The sequence below is a fragment of the Ochotona princeps genome, chromosome 2 (assembly GCF_030435755.1).
Source record: "Ochotona princeps isolate mOchPri1 chromosome 2, mOchPri1.hap1, whole genome shotgun sequence".
NCBI lineage: Eukaryota > Metazoa > Chordata > Mammalia > Lagomorpha > Ochotonidae > Ochotona > Ochotona princeps.
In genome coordinates, this window is record NC_080833.1 from 2,850,238 (window position 1) to 2,870,337 (window position 20,100).

The following is a 20,100-nucleotide window of genomic DNA, read 5'->3' on the forward strand; positions in this document are numbered from 1 at the left end:
CGCCAGCCCTCACAGGTCAAATGTTAGTCCTCTTTCCAGACAGCTGGGAGAGAAAAGGCCGCTGAGTGTGGTGTGTGCAGCGAGGGCCTTACCGGGCCAAGGGGTCTGTGGGCGCCCCTCAGCCCCAGCTGTGCAGAGTGCAGGGGGGACATGAGGCTGGATCATGTGGAGCCACAGCGTTCAGGCTTGAGGTTTGAGCCAGCTGCCTCATCTTTCCACAGGGTTTTAATGAGGAGAGGGGGCCGTGCAGGAAGTGGTTTTCCTGCCTGCGGCCCCCGTCCAGACCAGGCTGTGCTGTCAACCGTGCATGGCTAGCTGCAGCCTGGAGGCACCCTGTCCGTTCTCATTGCTTCTGCCGAGGCCTGGAAGCACAGAGCAGAGCCAATACTGTTGCTTTCACAGGGAACTGAGCCAAGTGGAGTGGTTGCAGCGTCACACAGCGCCCTAGATCTGTGGTCGCCAGCAGAGGCCCCTGTGGCAACCAGGGGCCTGCATCCCTGCCACACCCTAGAGGAAGCTAGAGCCCACCCAAGGGAGACGTCCCTGTCCCACTGGGCACTTGGACCTGGATCAGATAACAGTCAGAGCGGCCTCACCAGCTCTCCCCAGGCTGGCTGCCAGGGCCTGTCCCTGGTCCCCGGCCACAGCCACACCCCACGCCTGCCTGGCCTCACCTTTCTGCCTTGGGCGCTGACCACGCAGTGTGCCCAGCGTTAGGGGACATCTTCAGGAGGGGGTGCCCACAGCTGAGCTTTGCCCCACTCGGTCAATTCACTGGAGCACTCTGCAGGAGGGCAGGGCTGGCCTCCCTTTGAACCACCTAAGCCAGGTGCCTGAGGCAGGGGGCACCCCCGAGGCAGGGGGTGGGACATCCCTCCAGCGAAGCCGTGTGCAACGTCTGTCAGTGTGTCACCAGGGCCTTTGCGCCACCCCATCATGGCCACGGTACCATTTCTCCCCAGTGCCTGCCCGGCTGTCAGACCTGGCTGCCGCTGCTGCTGGTACCGTCCTCCATCGACACAGGCTTCTGTGGCTGGAGGGCTCAGCTCAGTGAGTTCACTGCCTTGCCTGGGAGAGCAAGGGGCTGTCGGCCTCTGCATGCCAGGGCAAGTTGAAGCCACAGTCTTGTGAGGGTAGCCAGAACGTGAGATGGGGCTCAAGAGCTTCCACTCAACCTGCTCTTGTCCTGTGCAAGACCCCGCCCTCCGCCTCAGTTAAAGAAAATCCCAGCCGAAGGCAGGGCAGCTGTGCCAGGTCAGGAGCTCCCTCCAGGCCGCGGCCTCAGGGAAGTGGGGCCTCCAGGAGGGGCAGCAGACCCCAAAGGGGAGCGAGAATGCAGCAGGGGACAAGCCCACTGCTTCTCAGGAGACGGCCATCTGCAAGATTGCAAGCAGCACCTGCGGGGGGACATTTGTCACTCCCCTCTGGACCAACAAGCCAACAAGCAGAGGCCGCTCTCCAAAGGTCCCTGTGCCCGTTAGAGCCCCAAGACGCCTGGTTGGGGAGGGTGGAGGGTGGTCTGGCACTGGAAACTCACACGAGCCTGGGTCTATTTATTTTTTCAGAAATCTGGGCAAGTCCGGCCTGCGAGTGTCCTGCCTGGGGCTTGGTGAGTGGGGAGCCCCCTGGGTCAGCTGTAGAAGCAGGAGCTGTCCTCTTCAGGAGCCCAGAATTCAGGGGCCAGGCTGCATGGGCACGGGTGGGGCCGAGCCACACCTCAGCGGAGTAGATTTGGACGTGCCAGGCCTGTTGGATACACAGCCTCCCCGACTGTGCACCCCAGAAAACCATGGGGCTACTGGCCCCAGGTATGCGGGCAAGATGGCGGCCATGGCTGGGCTCGGGCCCTCAGAGCCACTGTTAAACAGATGCAGGCTGTGGTCAGACATGCTGCCCTCCACCCCTGTGGGGGCACAATCCTGCCACCCCAGCAGCGCCCCCTCCTGGCCCTCCCTGCAAGACCATGCAGCTGGTCTCAGGCCAGAGTCCTCTTTTCCATTACCAGGGGCAGCAGCAGCCTCAGCCCTGGGAGACAAGTCCCCAGATGCCCCCTCCCCCACCTCTCTGAGGTCTCCCACGGTGGGACAAGGGGAGGAATCCAGCAGGTTCTCTAACTTACTTGGGCCCCTGTGTCTCCTTCCAGGGACATGGGTGACGTTTGGCGGCCAGGTCACCGATGAGGTAAGACACAGTCCCCCAGCACGTGGCCCCTGGCCAGCACATGCAGTGAGGTCCCCTGTGTGAACCATGCTCCAGGGGCTTCACCATTAGCCAGGAGGATTTAGGGAGCTCAGAGCTCCCAAGGGTAAAGCCCCAGAGTGCAGACACGGTCTGCCCTTCAACGAGTGTCCGCCAAGGTCAGTTCGAGCCGGCAAGCCAAGCAGGTTGACGTTTCTGCCAAGTTGTGTGCCGCTCGCCTCCAGACTCCGCGTGAGTTGTGAACATCAGTACCGTGTGTCCCCTGGGGCTTCTGTCGCCTCCGCCGGGGTGCAGAGGCTAACTCTGAGAAGTGCTGTCCATATGCTGGCACCTGGGGTCTCTGGGAAGCCAAGGGGCAGCACGGGCCAGGTGGGTGCCCGGTCCTGGATGAGGAGGGTGACCTGGGAAGGACAGCAGCCATTACTGGGGAGCCCGGGCACCTGCCTGGGAAGGGGGTTCCCCCTGCCAGGAGGGCCACACATGCACATGAGCGCGCCTTGTCAGCCATGGCTGCTCCGCCACGCTTCCACCAGAAACTAGACATGTGGCTGTTCTGTGGGGTTCTATTCTGATGACAGTAACGCTTAGAGAGCCAGGAGAGCACCTCGGGAAGTTCAGGGAAACGGAGCAAAAAGCTCATTTTCTCTTGAAATCTGTGCAGAACTTTTTTGTGCTCTCCCGGTGAAGCAGAAGTTTCTAAGGCACTGCCTTCCATGGCCACGCCAGTTTGACCAGAACTTGGGGCCCCACGGGCCTGCCTCAGTCTCACTCCCCCTTGGTGTGTGGTTACTCCAGCAGCAGGTGGGAGGGTTCTGTGGAGGCTGCGACCTCACACTCGCAGCAACAGTCACACAGCCAGACATCCCCAGAGGAAGGCAAAGAATCGGGGCGATTCGGCCACCAGCAGACCCAGCTGGCCGCCAACTCAGTTCGGTAAAGAGTGCCTAGGGCTTCATGCCATAGTGGCATCAAGCAAGCGGGCAGGGCCCACCCTGGGCTGCTGCCTTTCCAGGCCTGTTAGCAGGGAGCTGGATTGCAAGTGCAGCAGCCAGGACTTGAACCAGCCACCTTAATCCATCCTGCTGTGTCACAGGCAGCAGCTCAGCTCACCACACGTCAACAGTGGTGTGCTTGTTCCCTAATTTCTAGCTAAATATGTAAAAGTTACTATTTTAGCCATTTAAAGATAATTTTTAGTTGGTTATTTGAGAGAGAAAAAGAGAGGGCTCCCATCCACTGACTCACTCCCCAAGTGTCGGCAGTGGCCAGGCCTGGGTCGGGGCCTCGGCTGGAAGCCCCTCCCTGAGCTCTCGCCACTGCCTCCCAGGGTCGGTCAGCATCAGCTGGAGACAGGAAGAGGCGCTGGGACAGGCACCCAGTTACCTGCCATCTTAGCCACCGGGCAGACACCTGCTCCCTGCCTTTGCAGCCATCAGGAGGTGTGCATTTCTGAAGTGCCTGCACAGCCACCCCCGGGAGTTCCAAAGCGGGACTGCAGGGGCCTGACGCAGCAACTGCCCGGCCAGAGGTGGCCTTGGCTCCACTTCCCGTCTGTGACTTCTGCAGTCTGTTTGTAAATGAAGCTTTACTGACACATAGCCACACCTGCGAAGTATATGTCATTCACCGTCAGACTCCTTCAGCGGAGTCCCAGGGGTGCTGGCCCATGTCCTCGCTGTGTGCTATGCCAGGGCAGAAGTGCACCCTGCCCAGGAGTGGAGCAAACCACCCAGGAGGTCAAAATGGCTCCCACTCTCCCCGAGTACAGAGGCCCCTGGGTATAGGACCCGGCCTGGTTCTCAGCCGTTCTCACGAGGTACCACAAGAAAGCAGACAGCATTAGCCCACCTGAGACCACAGGGCCACCAGATGGAGCTGCCCTGGTCAGTCAGGTCCTCACCCCTGCTGCTCGCCGGCCTTCCTGCCACTCCCCACTGCTCATCTGTAGAGCCCACGAAAGGCCCGAGCAGCACTCCTCCTGCTGGCTGCCCAGGTGTGGTCCCAGGTATAACGAAGAGCAGCTTAAGGTTCCCTTGGGACTAAGGGACAGCTGGCGTCAGGATCAGTATGCTGAGTCAGACAGAGTCCGCGGGTCTACTCTGGCTGCAGCTGTTGGTGGACACCACGCGGGCAGGGACGCCACGCGGGCAGGGACGCCACGCAGAGAACCAGGCGTGCTCCAGGTTGGCCTGCCCTGGGTGGGGGTGCTGGGAGGGGCTGGTCTGGAGGTCACCAGTGCCAGCTGGAGGGCTGTCCCTGCTGGGTCTCCTTCCTTCCCTGATGGGCAGATCTGCTCTGGACAGCACATGGGTCCCCTGCAGCTGCTGCCACGAGTGACCACGGCTGGGTGACAGAACCACAGAACCATGAGTGTCCTCGGGTCCAGAAGCCCGAACGCCAGCATCAGCCTCCCCAAGCAGAAGTCAGGGGGTTGCTGGGAGGCCGCCTCCCGTTCCCTGCCTCTCGGCTCCTGGTGGCTGCCACAGCCCCTGCGCTGGTAGGCACACCCCTCCATGCCCTGCGCCACAGCGCCTTCCCTTCTCGGCACTCATGAGGCCTTGGAGGGGCCGCTTTGGGGGCCCACCTGGAAGAACAGCTTCACTTCCTCTTCTCCAAGCCATGCATTGAATCGCAGCAGCCAAGTCCCTTGTCTGTCATAGGTGACTCCATACCTGTCAGGGATAGAACCAGAATGAGGGCTGGGGCGGGGCTCGTGTTGCTCACAGCACAGGCCGTGGGGAGGGTGGAGCTGAGACCCCCGCCTCGTACGCGCCACATGAACCCAGGAAAGCACATCACAGGGGACAAGGGGGCAAGGGGACAGCAAAGCTGAACTCCAAGCCAAGAGCCAGGGGCAGGCTTAGCGGCAGGAGTCGGGGCAGACCTGGTGGGGCCTTGTCCCTGTGTGGGCAAGGAGCCCCCGGAGGCTCTTAGTGGAGGGAAGCTGGCCTGACGGGGCCTTCCCAAGGTGCGCATGCACCTAGTCCCTGTGGGGAGCAGGCTGAGGCTGCTAGGGGCAAGAACTGAGCCGAGGGGTGGGCCAAGGCAGGTGCAGTGGGGGAGACGCAGGAGCTGCAGCCAGAGCAGGAATCCAGGCAGGCTCCGGGCTGAGCCCCGGACACGGGACGGGCATCATGCCAGCTGGAGCAGGCCCTGCAGGCTGCCCTCCTGCACACAGGCCCCTCGGCTGCAGGGCCCGAGGACCTTCCACTGTCCTGCTGCCTCCCAGACTCCTCCCCCTGCCCCGTAGAACCCAACCCAGGGGGTCTCAGCAGATGCTCCAGCATGGTGGGCCTTGAGAGCAGGGTGCCGTGTGGGTGAACCAGGCACCAGAGTCCCTGGAGGGCCTCCAGGGGCTGTCCCCTTGCCCCCTTGTCCCCTGTGACGGCGAGGGGCTGGAGAGTCAGTTTCATTTGGGTTGATGCAGAAGCTGTGCGGATGGTGGGTGTGGCTGCCCAGCAGGACCCAGCAGCACCACAGTGCATACACTGGGGGTGGTCGCAATGGTGAGTCATCCAGTGCATATTTGATAGCAGCTGAGACACCTTAAGAAAAAAACACGCGGGCCTGGCGCAGTAGCCTAGTGGCTAAAGTCCTTGCCTTGCACGTGCTGGGATCCTATATGGGCACCAGTTCTAATCCCGGCAGCCCTGGAAGATCTTCTCTGTCTCTCCGCCTCTCTGTACATGACTTCCCAATAAAAATAAATTTTAAAATCAGCCTTTAAAAAAAGCATGCACACACAAGGGAAGAAGGGGCCAGTGGGTGGTGGGGGCTGCCAGGACCTGGTCACCCGGGCACACTGTGAGTGCTGGCAGCGAAGCCAGCCGTAGCATGCTACCCTCCTGATGCGAAGCGTGGGGCTGAGGTGCAGAGAGCTGCAGGGCCTGTCTGGACCTGGCCCCTGCCAGGTCATGGCACACGCTGCCCTCCTGGGCTCGCTCGGCCTGGCTGGCAGGACGCACCCAGGGTGCAGGTGAGGCTGAGCCCTGGGGTGAGGAGGGGAGAGGGTCGGAGCAGCCCAGGCGTGCACCTGCGGCCTCTGGCCCTGCGGTAGGCAGACAGCCAATCAGCTGTCAGGGTGGGTCCTGAGAGCCGCGCCTTCACCCCCGCCCACCCGTCTCTGCCCAGGCCTCCCGACTGGAGCCGCAGCAGCCACTGCTAATCCGGGCTTAGCCTTGGGCGTCGGAGCAGCTCGGGAAGGCCCAGGGCTCCGTGCCAAGGCTTGGGAAGCGGGTGACCTCACCCGCCCCTCCCGCTCGCTCTCGAAGCAGCATGGATTTCTAACTTCCGGTTGAAAAAGCAGAGGCTCTGTTATCTCTGGGCCTACCCTCCCCCAGGGCGCGAGTAGGCGTGGACCCTCCCTCCCAGAGGCCTCTAGGGCGTTCTCCCGCCCCACACCTGCCCGTCCCTGTGAAGCCCCAGCCGGCCAGAGTTGTGTCCTGCGGGTTGGAGTCAGAATTACCCACCACACCCTGGGCCAGCAGGGGAGGGGGGCTGGTGCCCTGAGCGGGGGTGGGTGAGGACTGCCCAGAGGGACAGCAGCCCTGGGAGTGCCTTCCTGACTGCCCTTGGAGGCTGCCTCCTTGAGGGCCTCAGCCTGCCTGCTAAGGATTCTCAGAATCTACAGGGATCCCAGAGACCAGGCGGAGGGCACAGCCCAGCACTGCCTGCTGAGCTCCTGGCAGGGACTCCCACAGCCGTGCCACACCTCAGGGGGCACCCAGCAGCCCATTTGTCCTCAGGCAGTCCCTGGGAGCCAAAGTCCGCACTGAAGGTACTGACAGGGCACTGCCCCCTCAGAGGCTCAGACGAGGAGTCGGACCCTTGCCGCTCCCTCAGTCCTGCGGCTCCCGCAGCGCTGGCCCACCCAGGCCTGCACACACACCCCACGCTCCACCTCTCTCGCACGTGGCTCTTCATGCACCCTCTCCACTAGCACCTTACCCCAACCACATCCACAAGGATGTTATTTCCAAATAGGGTCACATTGTGAAGTTCTGAGTGGGTGTGAATTTGAGGTCGGTGGAGACACTGTTGAACTCAACACCAGCTGCTTGACCCAGCTGTAAGAGTCATGGTCATGGTGACGGTCCAGAGTCCCCGGCGCTGGCGGGACAGTGCTGGCCACTGCAGCCACTTTCTCTCATTGCAGATGGCAGAGCAGCTCATGACATTGGCATACGACAACGGCATTAACCTCTTTGATACCGCGGAAGTCTACGCAGCTGGCAAGTAGGTGCTCTTCCCTGCCCCGTGGGTCGCCCCACAGCTCTTGCAGCTGGCAAGTAGGTGCTCTTCCCTGCCCCGTGGGTCGCCCCACAGCTCTTGCAGCTGGCAGTAGGTGCTCTTCCCTGCCCCGTGGGTCGCCCCGCAGCTCTTGCAGCTGGCAATAGGTGCCCTGCCCCGTGGGTCGCCCCGCAGCTCTTGCAGCTGGCTATAGGTGCCCTGCCCCGTGGGTCGCCCCGCAGCTCTTGCAGCTGGCTATAGGTGCCCTGCCCCGTGGGTCGCCCCACAGCTCTTGCAGCTGGCTATAGGTGCCCTGCCCCACAGCTCTTGCTCCCTAACATGCCTTCCATGCTGACTGTTCTCAGTGATGCTGTGAGTTGTTGTTTCCAGAGGGCTGGACAGCCTGGTTAAACTCCCTGCAATGTGCCCAAAAGGCAGGCTGACCCCAAAGACACTGCACCAGGCTCAGGGCTGTAGGGAGAGCGAGGGCCCCTCGGAGCCCTGGGGGTGCAGGCTCTGGCCCCCAGCACCGTTGGAAGCAGCTCACATCTTGGGAGTAAACCTTCTACTCAATTACGTGAAAGTGCAGCCCTCGTCTGGCAGGGCTGCTGGCTTCAGTTTTAAAGACTGCCGTAATCAAATCATCCACTCGCCTGCGTCGGCTCTCCAAAAGTCAGCTTCTGTTTGCACGGTCATTAACTGGCTCTGTCTGCATCCGCCCTCTGCCCCTCGGTCAGCCAGGCTGGCCGCAGTGCCCACCTGGCATGAATGGGGCGCAGGGCTGCACCTGCCTTGTGCTGCTCTCCAGGTGCTCGCCTACCTACTGTCAGGAAGCCCTGAGGGCTCTTGGTCCAAATCCCAATCCAAGGCCCAGGGCGGGGGGTTGGGGGGTACATGCCGGGGGGGGTGCTCCTGCAACCCTTCCGTCCCCTCCAAGGCGCAGCAGCCTCCCGTCAGGATGTAGGCTGGGAGGGTACAAGCTGCAGGCTGTTGCCACACCCCAGCCTCTCTCCTGCCCCTGCCCCTGCCTGCCATTGCTGCCCATGAGAGTGTGGGGGTGACCACCTCCAGCTCCAGATGAACAGCCCAGTGCGCAGGGCCCTGGCAGGCTCCCCATCATGGGAGACTCTCTGCTTCCTGCCACTGCCACTGCTCTGCATGAACTGAACACCCTCGAGCAGCAGGCAGGGGCAAGGCCTCCAGGGAGCCACCTGCTGAAGAGCCCAGGACTGAGGGAGCAGCTTCCCCAGGGGCTGTCCTTGTTCCTTCACCGGCCTCAGCCAGCCCCGAGCGGACCCTGCCTGTTTGCCCCCGTGGGTGCCTCAGCGGCAGTGGCCACTGGTTCTGGGAACCTGGACACAGGGAGAAGGCACTTTGCACGAGATAGAGAAAGCAGGCAGTGGGCCAGGGCTGCCCCTTCCCTGCCGAACGTGTGGCCCACTTCAGCTGCCACGGACTGGGGAGGACGGCCCCTACACGGGCAGCCAGGGCCCTGAGCATGCGCTCCGCGGGCCCCAGGAGCACCCTTTGTCACCTCCCTCCCGCCTTTCCTGATCCTTTGTCCTATGGATCAGGAACTGAGGGGCAAAAAGAAGAGACCTAGGGCTGGGTGAGCTCTCTGTGCCTGCTGACCATGGACAAGGAGCGTTCAGAATGTATGCTAAACAGCTTGCAAATTAGAGTCCGTTATTTCTGTGTGAGTGACCCTGGGGCTGTCCTGACGTTGGGAGCTGGGCACGGATCCTTGGATCATTCTCTGTTGTTTTTGCTCAGAAACATTTTGCTACAAGCAGAGAAGGTTCTTAAAACTGCGACCCTCCCATGACATACCCCCAGTTGACCTGAACTTGGTGCAGAGCCCATGGTGAGGACAAGCAAGGCAGAGGGCTCGGCGTGGCATCTGTCTCTGTTGGAGTCAAGGGAGACGCATGCACAAAAGCTCTGCTGGAAAGCTCCCGCCAGCCTTGAACACGGGGCAGTCTGAAAACAGAATGCTCCTGATGTATCACTGACCCTTTAGCAAATCTACTTGCCTGGGCATTTGGCCCATGGGGGCATTGCCAGGCCTGTCCCTCGTGACTTTCCAGCCAGCCAGGTAGACGCGACGCTGGCCCTACTGAGCAGTTCAAGGACCCTTCCCTCTGCCAGCTCAGGCAGGCAACTGCAGGGCACATATTTGTGGCCACTTTTGCCAGGGCAGGGCAAGCAAGATCCCTGCCCTGACAGACTGCTCTGGCCAGCCCCAGGCCTCGCCTCCCTGTCATGAGCTGCCGAGCCAAGCTGGGCATGGGCAGGTGGCCTTTCCACAGAGGGGCCGAGGGCCGGCGGTGAGCTTGGGGCTGGGTCCCATCTTCTGTAACCCGCTCTCGTTCTGCAGGGCTGAGGTCGTGCTGGGGAACATTATCAAGAAGAAGGGGTGGAGGTAAGGAACTGTGCCATGCCACCTACCTGGGCACATGCAGGAGAGGTTGGGGGCGAGTGGGCACTCGGGGGCTCTGCCAGTCCTTGGAGGTGGTACAGCGGGAAGATTGAGATTTGCAAGTTGTTGTCTCTTCTTAGCCAATGGAATGCCTGGCAGTGGCCTCACCAGCCCCTGCTGCTGTGTTGCTGGTTCTTAGAAGTCCATTGGGCAGGGAGCGCAGCTCAGGCATTGCCCATGGGAGGCAGAGGACCCCAGAAGAGTCTATGGTTCTGGTAAAGCAGGGCAGGGAGGGCAGCCTGTGGTGTCCAGCCTGGCCCAGCTGCCCCCACCCCAGTCTGTCCCAGCTCACCCCTAGAGAGGCAGAGGGCCAGGGTCGCTGGTGGCAAAGCTCCCAGCCTGGGAGGAGAGTGGCTGGAAGAGTCAGGAGGCCAGGTCAGCCTCTCTGGGGTCACCACCCTGGCTGGAAGGGGATGAGTGTTGGGGTCCCCTGGGATTCCTGTGCTTGGCCCCCAGGGGTCTCTATCCCAACCCCAGACACACTGGGCCTCCCGAGCCCCAGGGCCACCACGGCCTCATCTGAAGTGGCTTGCAAGACCCCACGAGTTCCTCATCCCCACCCCCCATGCCCACCACTCAGAATTTGAGCACACATGGGTGGGGCAGCGCCTAATCTCTACCACACATCATCAGGGGTGTCACCCCTCTGCCCCCGAAGCCCCAGTCCAAGGCCCCCGCGGAGATTCCCCGGCCTGGAGGTGATGCTGTCCCCACACAGTGTGGTGGCTGGCTGCCAATGCTTCCCTTACCCTGAGGGACCGCCGGGTCGCTGTCCCCTCTTCTTGGGCAGGAGTCGCTGCCACAGCTCCTGCTACTGACCAGTCTAGCTTCCCTGAGTGCGAGGAAGCCCTCATGCCTGTCTCCTCCCCATCCAGCTCCCTCCGACACCTAGTGACATGATTGTTGAGGTGTAGGGGAGCAGGGGGACTGGGGGGTTGCCTTCTGGGTTCCACGGGGAGCCCCTGGCTGGACACAGGGTACACAACTCATGTAATGATGGCGATGGGCTTGGTTCACACCTTGGAGCTCCCTGTGTGAGAGCTGGGGGCCCTAGGGGAGGGGAGGACCCCCCAGGCAGCCAGGCCCCTAACCCCCAACCCTTCTCTTCTGGCCCACAGGCGATCCAGCCTCGTCATCACCACCAAGATCTTCTGGGGCGGAAAGTAAGTGTGGGGAGCAGGGAGGGGCCGGGGCACCGCAAGCCCCAGGGAGCGGCTTTACCCCAAGTTAGTCCTACTCAGGTCCCACTTGGTTTTGAGTTACACAGGCCACAAATGGAACATCACAGATTCCATAAAAATTCTGCAAGAACTCCAGAGCAGTCAGAACACCTGGGTGCCATCCCAGCCCCTGCAGAGCCCCCTGCCCCTCCTTGTTCTCTGGACCACACTCAGGCTCAGGAACTCCCGTAGGAATCACTCCCTGGCTTGGTTTCATTTCTTTTAACTTAGCTTCTTTGCAACACAGACAGGCAGGTAGAGAGGAGAGCTCACCCACCCCCTAGTTTATGCCCCAAACGCCCACCAGCTACAGCTGGGGCAGATTGGAGCCAGAAGCCTGGAACTCCATGCTGGTCTCCCAGGGATCCACTTGCTTGAGCCATCGGTGGCTGCTTCCCAGGGACCCACCAACAGGAATCTGGAGTGAGGGGCCACGCTGCAGTGCCTCAGTGCAGGGTACAAGCATCTGAAGAAGTAGCCGCCGCACTGAATGCTCACCCCTACGACTTTATTTTTATTGGAAAGGCAGATTTACAGAGAGAAGGGGAGACAGAGAGAAAGATCTTCCATCCACTAGTCCACTCCCCAAATGACCACAGTGGCTCGAGCTGAGCCCATCCAAAGCCAGGAGCTGCTTCCCATGCACGTGCAGGGTCCCAAGGCCTTGGGCCGTCCTCCACTGCTTTTCCAGGCCACAAGCAGGGAGCTGGATGGGAACTGGAACAGCCGGGATATGAACCGGCTCCATATGGGATCCTAGCACTTGCAAGGGAAGGATGCTTCTTCCTTTCATCATGACATTGTCACTGCTTCCCCAAAAATTTGTGCCACGTCACCCACGTGCACACCACATCATCCCCACATGCCACGTCATCCACGCGCACACCACATCATCCCCACTTGCCACGTCACCCATGCGCACACCACATCGTCCCACATGCCACGTCACCCACGCGCACACCACATCGTCCCACATGCCACGTCACCCACGTGCACATGTCATCCATGCACTCTCTTGCTTGTTTTTCAGAGCAGAGACAGAGAGGGGCCTTTCCAGGAAGCACATCATAGAAGGTGAGGAGGCGCTCGGCACCTACGGCCCTGGCACCCCGGGATCATCCCCCAAGACACACAGCCGAGGGCCCTGGCACCCCGGGATCATCCCTCAAGACACGCCAACCCCCAGACACACAGCCGAGGGCCCTGGCACCCCAGGATCATCCCCCAAGACACGCCAACCCCCAAACACGCAGCCGAGGGCCCAGCCCCAGGCACCCCGGGATCATCCCCCAAGACACGCCAACCCCTAGACACGCAGCCAAGGGCCCCAGCCCCAGGCACCCCAGGATCATCCCCCAAGACACACCAACCCCCAGACATGCAGCAGAGGGCCCCAGCCCCAGGCACCCCAGGATCATCCCCCAAGACACACCAACCCCCAGACACGCAGCCGAGGGCCCTGGCACCCCGGGATCGTCCCCCAAGACATGCCAAACCCCAAACACACAGTCGAGGGTCCCAGCCACAGGCACCCTGGGATCATCCCCCAAGACATGCCAACCCCCAGACACGCAGTCGAGGGTCCCGGCACCCCGGGATCATCCCCCCAGGCACACAGTCGAGGGTCCCAGCCCCAGGCACCTGCTGCTCTGGCCAGCCTGCCCCTTCCCCTTGCACCTGCTGTGGAATCTGGCTGGACACCCACAGACCTGCCTCAGTCTTGGCTCAGCGCCAGGCTGCCTGGTGGCCTGGAGCCAGGGACGCGCTCCCCACCTCTCTGTCGCAGCTGGGTAAAGCGGAGATGGTAAGCACGGCCGTCTTGGGGTTGCTGGGAGTCGAGAAGAAACATCAGGTGCTGCAGGGCTCCTGCTGTGTCCTCCGGTGATCCCCCTGCCTTTCCTGTCCCCTGCCCCTAACACGTCCCAGCATCCCGTGCTGGCCCTGTCAGCCGCATCCTCTGCCTGCCCGGAAGCAGTGCAGTGACAGCATTTGGTACACTCTTGGCCTTGGTCTTTTTACGTATTTGAAAGGCTGAGTGACACAGAGAATGAGGGACAAAGAGCCATCTTCCACCCACCGGCTCATCCTTAAATGGCCACCAGAGCCAGGGCTGGCCCAGGCAGAAGCCAGCAGCCTGGATGTCCACTCAGGCCTGCCCCACAGGTGGCAGGGAACCAGGCATGTGGGCCACCTTGCCCTGCTTTCCCAGGTGCCTTAGCAGAGAGCTGGTTTGGAAGCGGAGCAGCCGGGACTCAGGCTGGCCCCACAGGTGCCTTTCATGTAACAGATCTGGCTCAGCCTGGAATGGGGTCATGGGACCCCCTTTGCTGACCAGGAGAAAGCCAAGGAGCAGCCTCAGAAGAGAGCCGTGTTGGGGCTTTCCCTCTTATTCTGCTACAGGACATTTGGCCCGTGGTCCCCCGTACCCTCTTCAAGGGCAGGACCCCCCTTTTCAATATACCCTTGTTTTCTGAAATCGCAAGACCTCCCACCCTGCCCCATCGTCTCCCCCTCTTGCCTCCCGGCCCCGAGCGGGCCCCAGCAGAGCCGCAAGGTTTGTGTGGCTGCGGTGACAGTCCCGCTCCCGCGCCCTGGTCCCAGGTCTGAAAGCATCGCTGGAACGCCTACAGCTGGAGTACGTGGACGTCGTGTTTGCCAACCGCCCGGACCCCAACACGCCCATGGAAGGTAGGGGCGCCCCCGGGTTTGAGTCAAGGCCGTCTGCCCTACCAGCAGGGCACGCCAGGAGTCCAGCCCAATGTGGGGGGCAGGTCTTGCGGGCTGGGTGAGAGTCCCCAGGCTGCTGTGCCCTGCACCTCCCTGCTCCGGGCTCGCCACTCCCTCTTGGGCAGTTGGTTATTTTGCAGCTAAAGGCAGCTGCAGGTTCCAGGTCTCGGAGGTTTGGGGGAGTCTGTTGCTCAGGGCCAAGCAGGGGTACGCCATCACCCAGAGGAGGATTGGATGCACGGTAGAGGCAGCTTGTGTGGCGAGGCCCCCCCGCGTCCTCCCAGCCCTGCCACTGCTCGCCTCACTAACGTGTGCTCTGCTGCCTCGGGGACTGGGACACGTGGGTTGTGTGCGAGACGCTCTGACGACATGAGTGCCCTGCCCAGGGAGATGTGTGTCCCTCCCCACACCCCTTGCCAGGCCCCAGCTCTATGTTCCCACCACTGCAAATTCCGGTCTCTTTAAATCTTTCTCTTATCACCAGGGGACCCATTTAGTTCCTCCAAGTCCAGGACATTCATCATAGAAGGTACACAGCCCGCACGACTGCCGGCCTCTGGGTCCCCGCTGCATTTTATGAACCAGTCCTTGTGCACACGGTCCTGTCCCCCCACGACAGACCTCCTCATAAAATACTCAGGGGGCCCGGGGCCAAGGAGAGCGCCTTGCGAGAGTGGGAGGAGCAGGGCCCCACCCATGCTGCCATTTCACACACACCCCCTTCCTGTGCATGCCCTCAGCCCGCCCTGCCGCACCCCTGCTTGCCGCGCTGTGACCTGCGCTGGCCTCCAAGGACGCTGCTGTCCCAGCCCGGAGCCTTGACCCTGCTGGTACGAGGAGCAAGCCCGTTAGGGACCCAGAACATGCCCTCCACACACCTTTTGTCAGCCCTAGAAGCAGCGCCAGCCACTGAGCCACCCCTTCCAAACCTGCTAAGTCCTCAGGGCCACACCCTAACCACGTCCGGGCCTCGCCCTGCTTTGGAAACTCCTGGCCAGAGCTGGCAGACTCCGGGACCCAGACACAGCCTGCCGCCACACTGGCGCTCTGCCCGCAGCCCTGGGCCCAGGCCCTGCCCTGAGGCCTGGCCTTGGGCTCCTGCTCCGCCTGCCACCTGCTGCTGCCACCTGACCCCTCCCATGTGGCCCAGACACCCTGGGTTGTGGCAGTGGCTGGGAGGATTGGGTCGCCTGCTCCGTCCCACGGCATTGGCTGATAGGATGAAGGACATGTGTCCCCAGCTGTCCGTGTTTCTGAGGCCACTGATGCCACTAGAGCACCGTGCCCCCTGCATGGGTCCCACGCCCCGCCTACCTCTGCCCAGCTCCTCCAGGGACCCCGCCACTGCTCAGGACAGCTGCGGCCCCGTGGGCTGTGGCTGTCAGCCTAGTGCCCCAGCGCCACCCCCTTGTCAACACATGGGAGGGAGCACTGTGAAGTCTTGCTGGTCGGGATCTTTGTGATCAGGAAACACTGGGACTGGCACTGGCAGTCCTCTGGGGACGGAAGGGCACAAGGTTGCTACTGGAGGTCCTCTGGCCCCATCTCCGGTGTGTGGACCTGAAGCTGGGCTCAGAAGAACAAGGCCCTGCACGGTCACAGGCGCACCCAAGGTTATTTTATAAAGCAAAGTTAGCCAAACACAGGGCCTAGGCACAGAGGGAAGATGTGGCCAGTCCCCAGGACCCTCCCAGCATCCTCTGGGTGCCCTATGGGCCTCCCTTCAGACGATTCAGGCAGGCAGCACTGGAGAGGACCCTGGGAGGCCCGCGCTGCCTGTCCCAATCCCAGCACACACACACATACCTGGACAGGGAAGAATTCCAGCAGCCACAGCGCCTGAGCCTAGAAGAAGGCAGAGCTGAGCCTACAGGTGCAGGAGCCCAGGGTGACTTCCCAGGGTCCAGAAGATCCCTCCAGGATCACCACCACCCCACTCCCCTAGCTGCAACCAGACAGGGCCCAGGGACCCTGGAGCAGTGAGGCAGGGCATCCTGAACAGACTGGCCAGGAAACCACCAGTGCCTGCCTGTGCCAAGGCAGGCCCAAAGCCACTCTCAGGTGTCACTCTCAGGACAAAGCAAGCTGCCCCCCACCTGCATCTCTCCCACCCTGGCATTTTCAGGGACCTCAGCTGCCCCCCTGTCAGCCAAGAAGCTAGTCGGGTGGGCAGTGGGCTTTCCCGGGGCAAGGTTCCTGTTGGGATTCTAGAAGCACCTAGTCTCCTGCCAGTCCCCTCACAAACCTCTATGGGGTCTGAGAAGCCGAGCCATTTGAGATGCAACAACTTAGAGCCTTGTTTGCAAAACCACAGCATCCCCACAAGGCCAAAACGGCTGGGGGGACCACAGAGGGCAGAGGGCTGTGGCCTTTGTATTTTCCCGTTGATTGGTTCATTCCATTCGTGTCTACAATGGAGCCAAGAGCCCAGAAATCAATTCAAGCCTTCCATGGGTCGGGGTTGGAGGGCAGGGACTCCAGCACTCGGACCATCACCTGCTGCCTCCCAAGCAGGAAGTGGGAGGAGCGAAACAGCAGGGACTCAATGTGGCACCTGGGCGTTCCCACCAGGGCCCCAGCCGCTGCCCTGTGGCCCAGCCCTCACAATCCTCTCTGAGCACTTGGGAGAATCCTTGTCTCCTTGGACAGGGGCCCCTCTCAGGCAGAGACAGGTGTGGGGCGTCAGGGACTGGGGCCTTGGGCTTTGAGTCCCTGCTCTCTGGGATTCCAGCCATTCTCAGAGTTCCTTAGTGGGGCCTCCTTGCTGTCTGGCTGCAGCCCCTGGCCGCTCCCAGGAGGGTCGCCTGTCCCCCCTCCCAGCCCTGGGAACATGCAGGGGTATTGGGCTGGCCTGAGAGCCTGGGGCACAGCCCCTGGGGAGTCTCCCTGTATGCTCCCCTTGGGGAGTCCAGCCCTATAGCCCTCCTTCCGGGAACCAGGTAGGGGCCCCAACTTGCCCTTGGCCCCTCCATGCGTTCTCTGGATTCCTGGGAGAACTGGCATAACTTCTAGAAGCTTCCTGTTTGAAACCTCAACCCATCCGGAAGCCCTTCCTCTGTGACCAGCCCCCCAAACCCAATCGTTCCCCAGACTAGAGCCCACCTGCCCCCCCCCCGCGGGGAGCGCAGGCCCACATCCTGGACCCCCCCTTTCCTGATGGGATCCCTGGACACCCAGTTTCCTAGGGTGCCTTGGAGTCTATGACTGCGGGGACTGTCCCGGGAGCAGCTTCTGGGCCGTGGTCCCCCTTTGCTTGCCCGTGGCCTCAGGACCACTGAGCACTCTGCTTGCCCTGCCCGAGCGCCCTTGCACCCTCCCACCGTGTTTGCCAAATGTGCCCAGTTTGGGTCCCCCATGCTCTGGCCATCCCCCATCTGCGACCTCCCTTCTCTCACACCAGAGACCGTGCGCGCCATGACCCACGTCATCAACCAGGGGATGGCCATGTACTGGGGCACGTCTCGCTGGAGCTCCATGGAGATCATGGTAGGTGCAGGGCAGGGTGTGGCTGTGTGGCTCCTGTGCCTTCGAGCCCACTGACCAGGCACCAGGGAACAGGTTGAGGGGGTGGCAGGCATTAGGATGTGGGAACACCTGTAGACAGGTGGCTTAACTTCTCAGTGATCCTCAGAAAAGCTGACTGGTGAAAGGTAGCTGGCATGGGGAGAGGGACAGGCAGCCCCTGGGGGCAGCCCCTTCTCTGCCTGTTGACCGGCAGGGCCACTGTCCCCTTCTCTGTCACACAGGAGGCCTACTCAGTGGCCCGGCAGTTCAACCTGATCCCGCCCATCTGTGAGCAGGCGGAGTACCACATGTTTCAGCGCGAGAAGGTGGAGGTGCAGCTCCCGGAGCTGTTCCACAAGATAGGTGCGCCTGGCCCGGCCTGCCACTGCCACCCCTACCCCGACCCGGCCCCACCCTGACCTGCCCCAGCTTCACCCCACCCTACACCTGCCCAGCCTGGCCCGGCCCGGCCTGCTGCCAACTCGCCCACCCTCGGGGCCAGGGCTTTATGCTGCTTGCTTCCTCCTCACAGGAGTAGGCGCCATGACCTGGTCGCCTCTGGCCTGCGGCATCGTGTCGGGGAAGTATGACAGTGGCATCCCGCCCTACTCACGAGCCTCCTTGAAGGTAAAGGAGGAGCCGGGCGGGGGACAGGTGGCTTTGGTGCTAGGTGGACTCACCTGGGCCTCGGCTGCCCAGCTCTGTCTACTGGGGGCTACTTGGGCAAGGTAGAGCAGGGACATGGCCCCTTCCAGCCCAGCCTTGTGTCCATAGGGGCTGTCCGCCCCATGGGACAGTCTCCCTAGTGAGGCTCAGCCTCCCTACCACCAGGCTCTGTGCCCCCTGAGACCTCAGACTGAGGTCAGGGTTAGGCACTGCAGAGCTACCCAGAGGTGACCACTGGGATGTGTGCGCACACACACACACACACACACCAGGCTCTGTGCCCCCTGGCTGCCAGCATGGAGCAAGCAGAGAAAGGAGCACCCAGCCTGAGCCCTGGGCTTTGGACCATACTCCCTACACCCAAGCCCACAGCTACGACAGAAATCATGTGGCAGATGGGAGACACAGAGATGGAGGGTATGGTCGGGAGGAGGCAGGGGCGTGGGCAGCTCAGTCTACCCCCAACCGTGTCCTTCAGAGCAGGATCGCACAGGGGCCTGAGCCAGGGATGCTGCCGTAGGAGAGAAGGCCCAGGCCTGTAACTATGCCACACCCCCACCCCAACCAGGGCTACCAGTGGCTGAAGGACAAGATCCTGAGTGAGGAGGGCCGGCGCCAGCAGGCCAAGCTGAAGGAGCTGCAGGCCATCGCCGAGCGCCTGGGCTGCACCCTGCCCCAGCTGGCCATCGGTAACAGCTCGGGGTCTGGGGTGGGCGTAGGGCCGTGTCCAGGGGTGGGAACTGAGGGCGTGAGCTCTGGCTGGCCTTAGGGGAAAGGCCAGGGACTCCAGGGAAAAGTAGTGGGATCACTGCACAGCCCCCCAACACGGGCAGGGCTTAGCACCCTTGACCTGCCCAGAGTCACAGGTCCAGGACCAGAGAGGGTCCTAGAGCCCCTGAGCCTCCGCTGCAGCAGGGACAGGGCACCATATTCCCCAGTACCTCCCCACCAGTCACTCCTTGGGCAGAGCCTCCGTACCCCGGGACTGGGGAGCCAGCTAGGAACCCTGGGAACCCCACCACCACCACTGACCAAGTGTGTGGCTCCCTGTGGCCAGCCAGGGTGAAGGCGGGGCCAGAGCACGCTGTGCAGTGAGGGCCCCTGCCTCACCCCAGTTCTCGCCGTCCTCAGCCTGGTGCCTAAGGAATGAAGGCGTCAGCTCCGTGCTCCTGGGTGCGTCCAATGCTGAGCAGCTGCTAGAAAACATCGGGGCCATCCAGGTAAGCGAGGTGGGAACCAGACAGGTGAACGGGGTAGGGCACAGGTCCCCAAGAGCAGAGCCAGACAGGGGAGCTGGGCAGCCTGCCGGGCTTGGCCGGAACCCAGACAGCCCCTTGAGCTAGCTTGGAGTCGGTGACCACCAAGTGCGTACCCCGCACGGTTCCAGGCACCTGTGACGTGTTAGGGCCCACCAAGGAGCCATGCCCTGAAGGGACAGCAGAAGTGAGGTGAAGAGTACTCGTCGGGGAAAGCTAGGTGGGCTTGCTCAGGAAGTGGTGTTTGACTGAAGGCAGGGACAGGAGCAGAGTGTGCCCACAGACGCTCAGGCCAAGCTTCCAGGCAGCAGGGCCAGTCAGCACAGAGGCCCCGAAGGGCAGGGGCAGGTCCTGTGTGGCCACACTGCAGGCTCTGGGGTCTGGCTTCCGGGCGAGACAGGGAGCAGTCTCCAACAAGCTTCTCACAGGGTTCTTCTCCCTGGCTGCCTGGGAGAAGGCGGCTTGGGGGAGAGAGGCCTGGTGATCTGTGCAGGGGCTCCTGGGTGGGGGTGGCATGGTGACAGGTCGGAGCGGTGGGTGACCCTGGCACTGGGAAGGCAGGGCCCGTGGGAGCAGGACCCGTGGGGGCCAGGGCAGGAAGTGTTGCCTCCTTGACACAGGGACAGCTGGGAGGAGCAGTTAGAAGTGAGGCCCTGGAATCTGTATTTCAGTGTCACCTTCTGGAAGGTTCTCCAGCTTCCTGGAGTTTGAAGGGCCCCAAACCTTTGAAGCAGAGACCATGTGGCCTCCAGCTGCTCCAGCGGGCGAGGCTGTGGCAGTGGGAGGCCAGTCCATTCCCATGCCCCTCTGTGTTTGCACG

The 20,100-nt window shown here is 62.1% G+C and overlaps 1 protein-coding gene across 6 annotated transcripts in view; it reads left to right on the forward strand.

Moving 5' to 3' along the window:
* Positions 1–20,100, forward strand: part of KCNAB2 (potassium voltage-gated channel subfamily A regulatory beta subunit 2) — a 67,975-nt gene that overhangs the window by 47,070 nt on the left and 805 nt on the right. For all 6 annotated transcript variants that reach the window (XM_058674492.1, XM_058674506.1, XM_058674501.1 and 3 more), the window contains 12 exons: positions 1,566–1,609; positions 2,144–2,181; positions 7,355–7,434; positions 9,806–9,850; positions 11,026–11,070; positions 12,158–12,201; positions 13,729–13,815; positions 17,255–17,340; positions 17,601–17,721; positions 17,891–17,985; positions 18,593–18,713; positions 19,156–19,244. In XM_058674492.1, the coding sequence (XP_058530475.1) occupies positions 1,566–1,609; positions 2,144–2,181; positions 7,355–7,434; positions 9,806–9,850; positions 11,026–11,070; positions 12,158–12,201; positions 13,729–13,815; positions 17,255–17,340; positions 17,601–17,721; positions 17,891–17,985; positions 18,593–18,713; positions 19,156–19,244 (895 nt within the window). The remainder of the gene's footprint in view (positions 1–1,565; positions 1,610–2,143; positions 2,182–7,354; positions 7,435–9,805; positions 9,851–11,025; positions 11,071–12,157; positions 12,202–13,728; positions 13,816–17,254; positions 17,341–17,600; positions 17,722–17,890; positions 17,986–18,592; positions 18,714–19,155; positions 19,245–20,100) is intronic.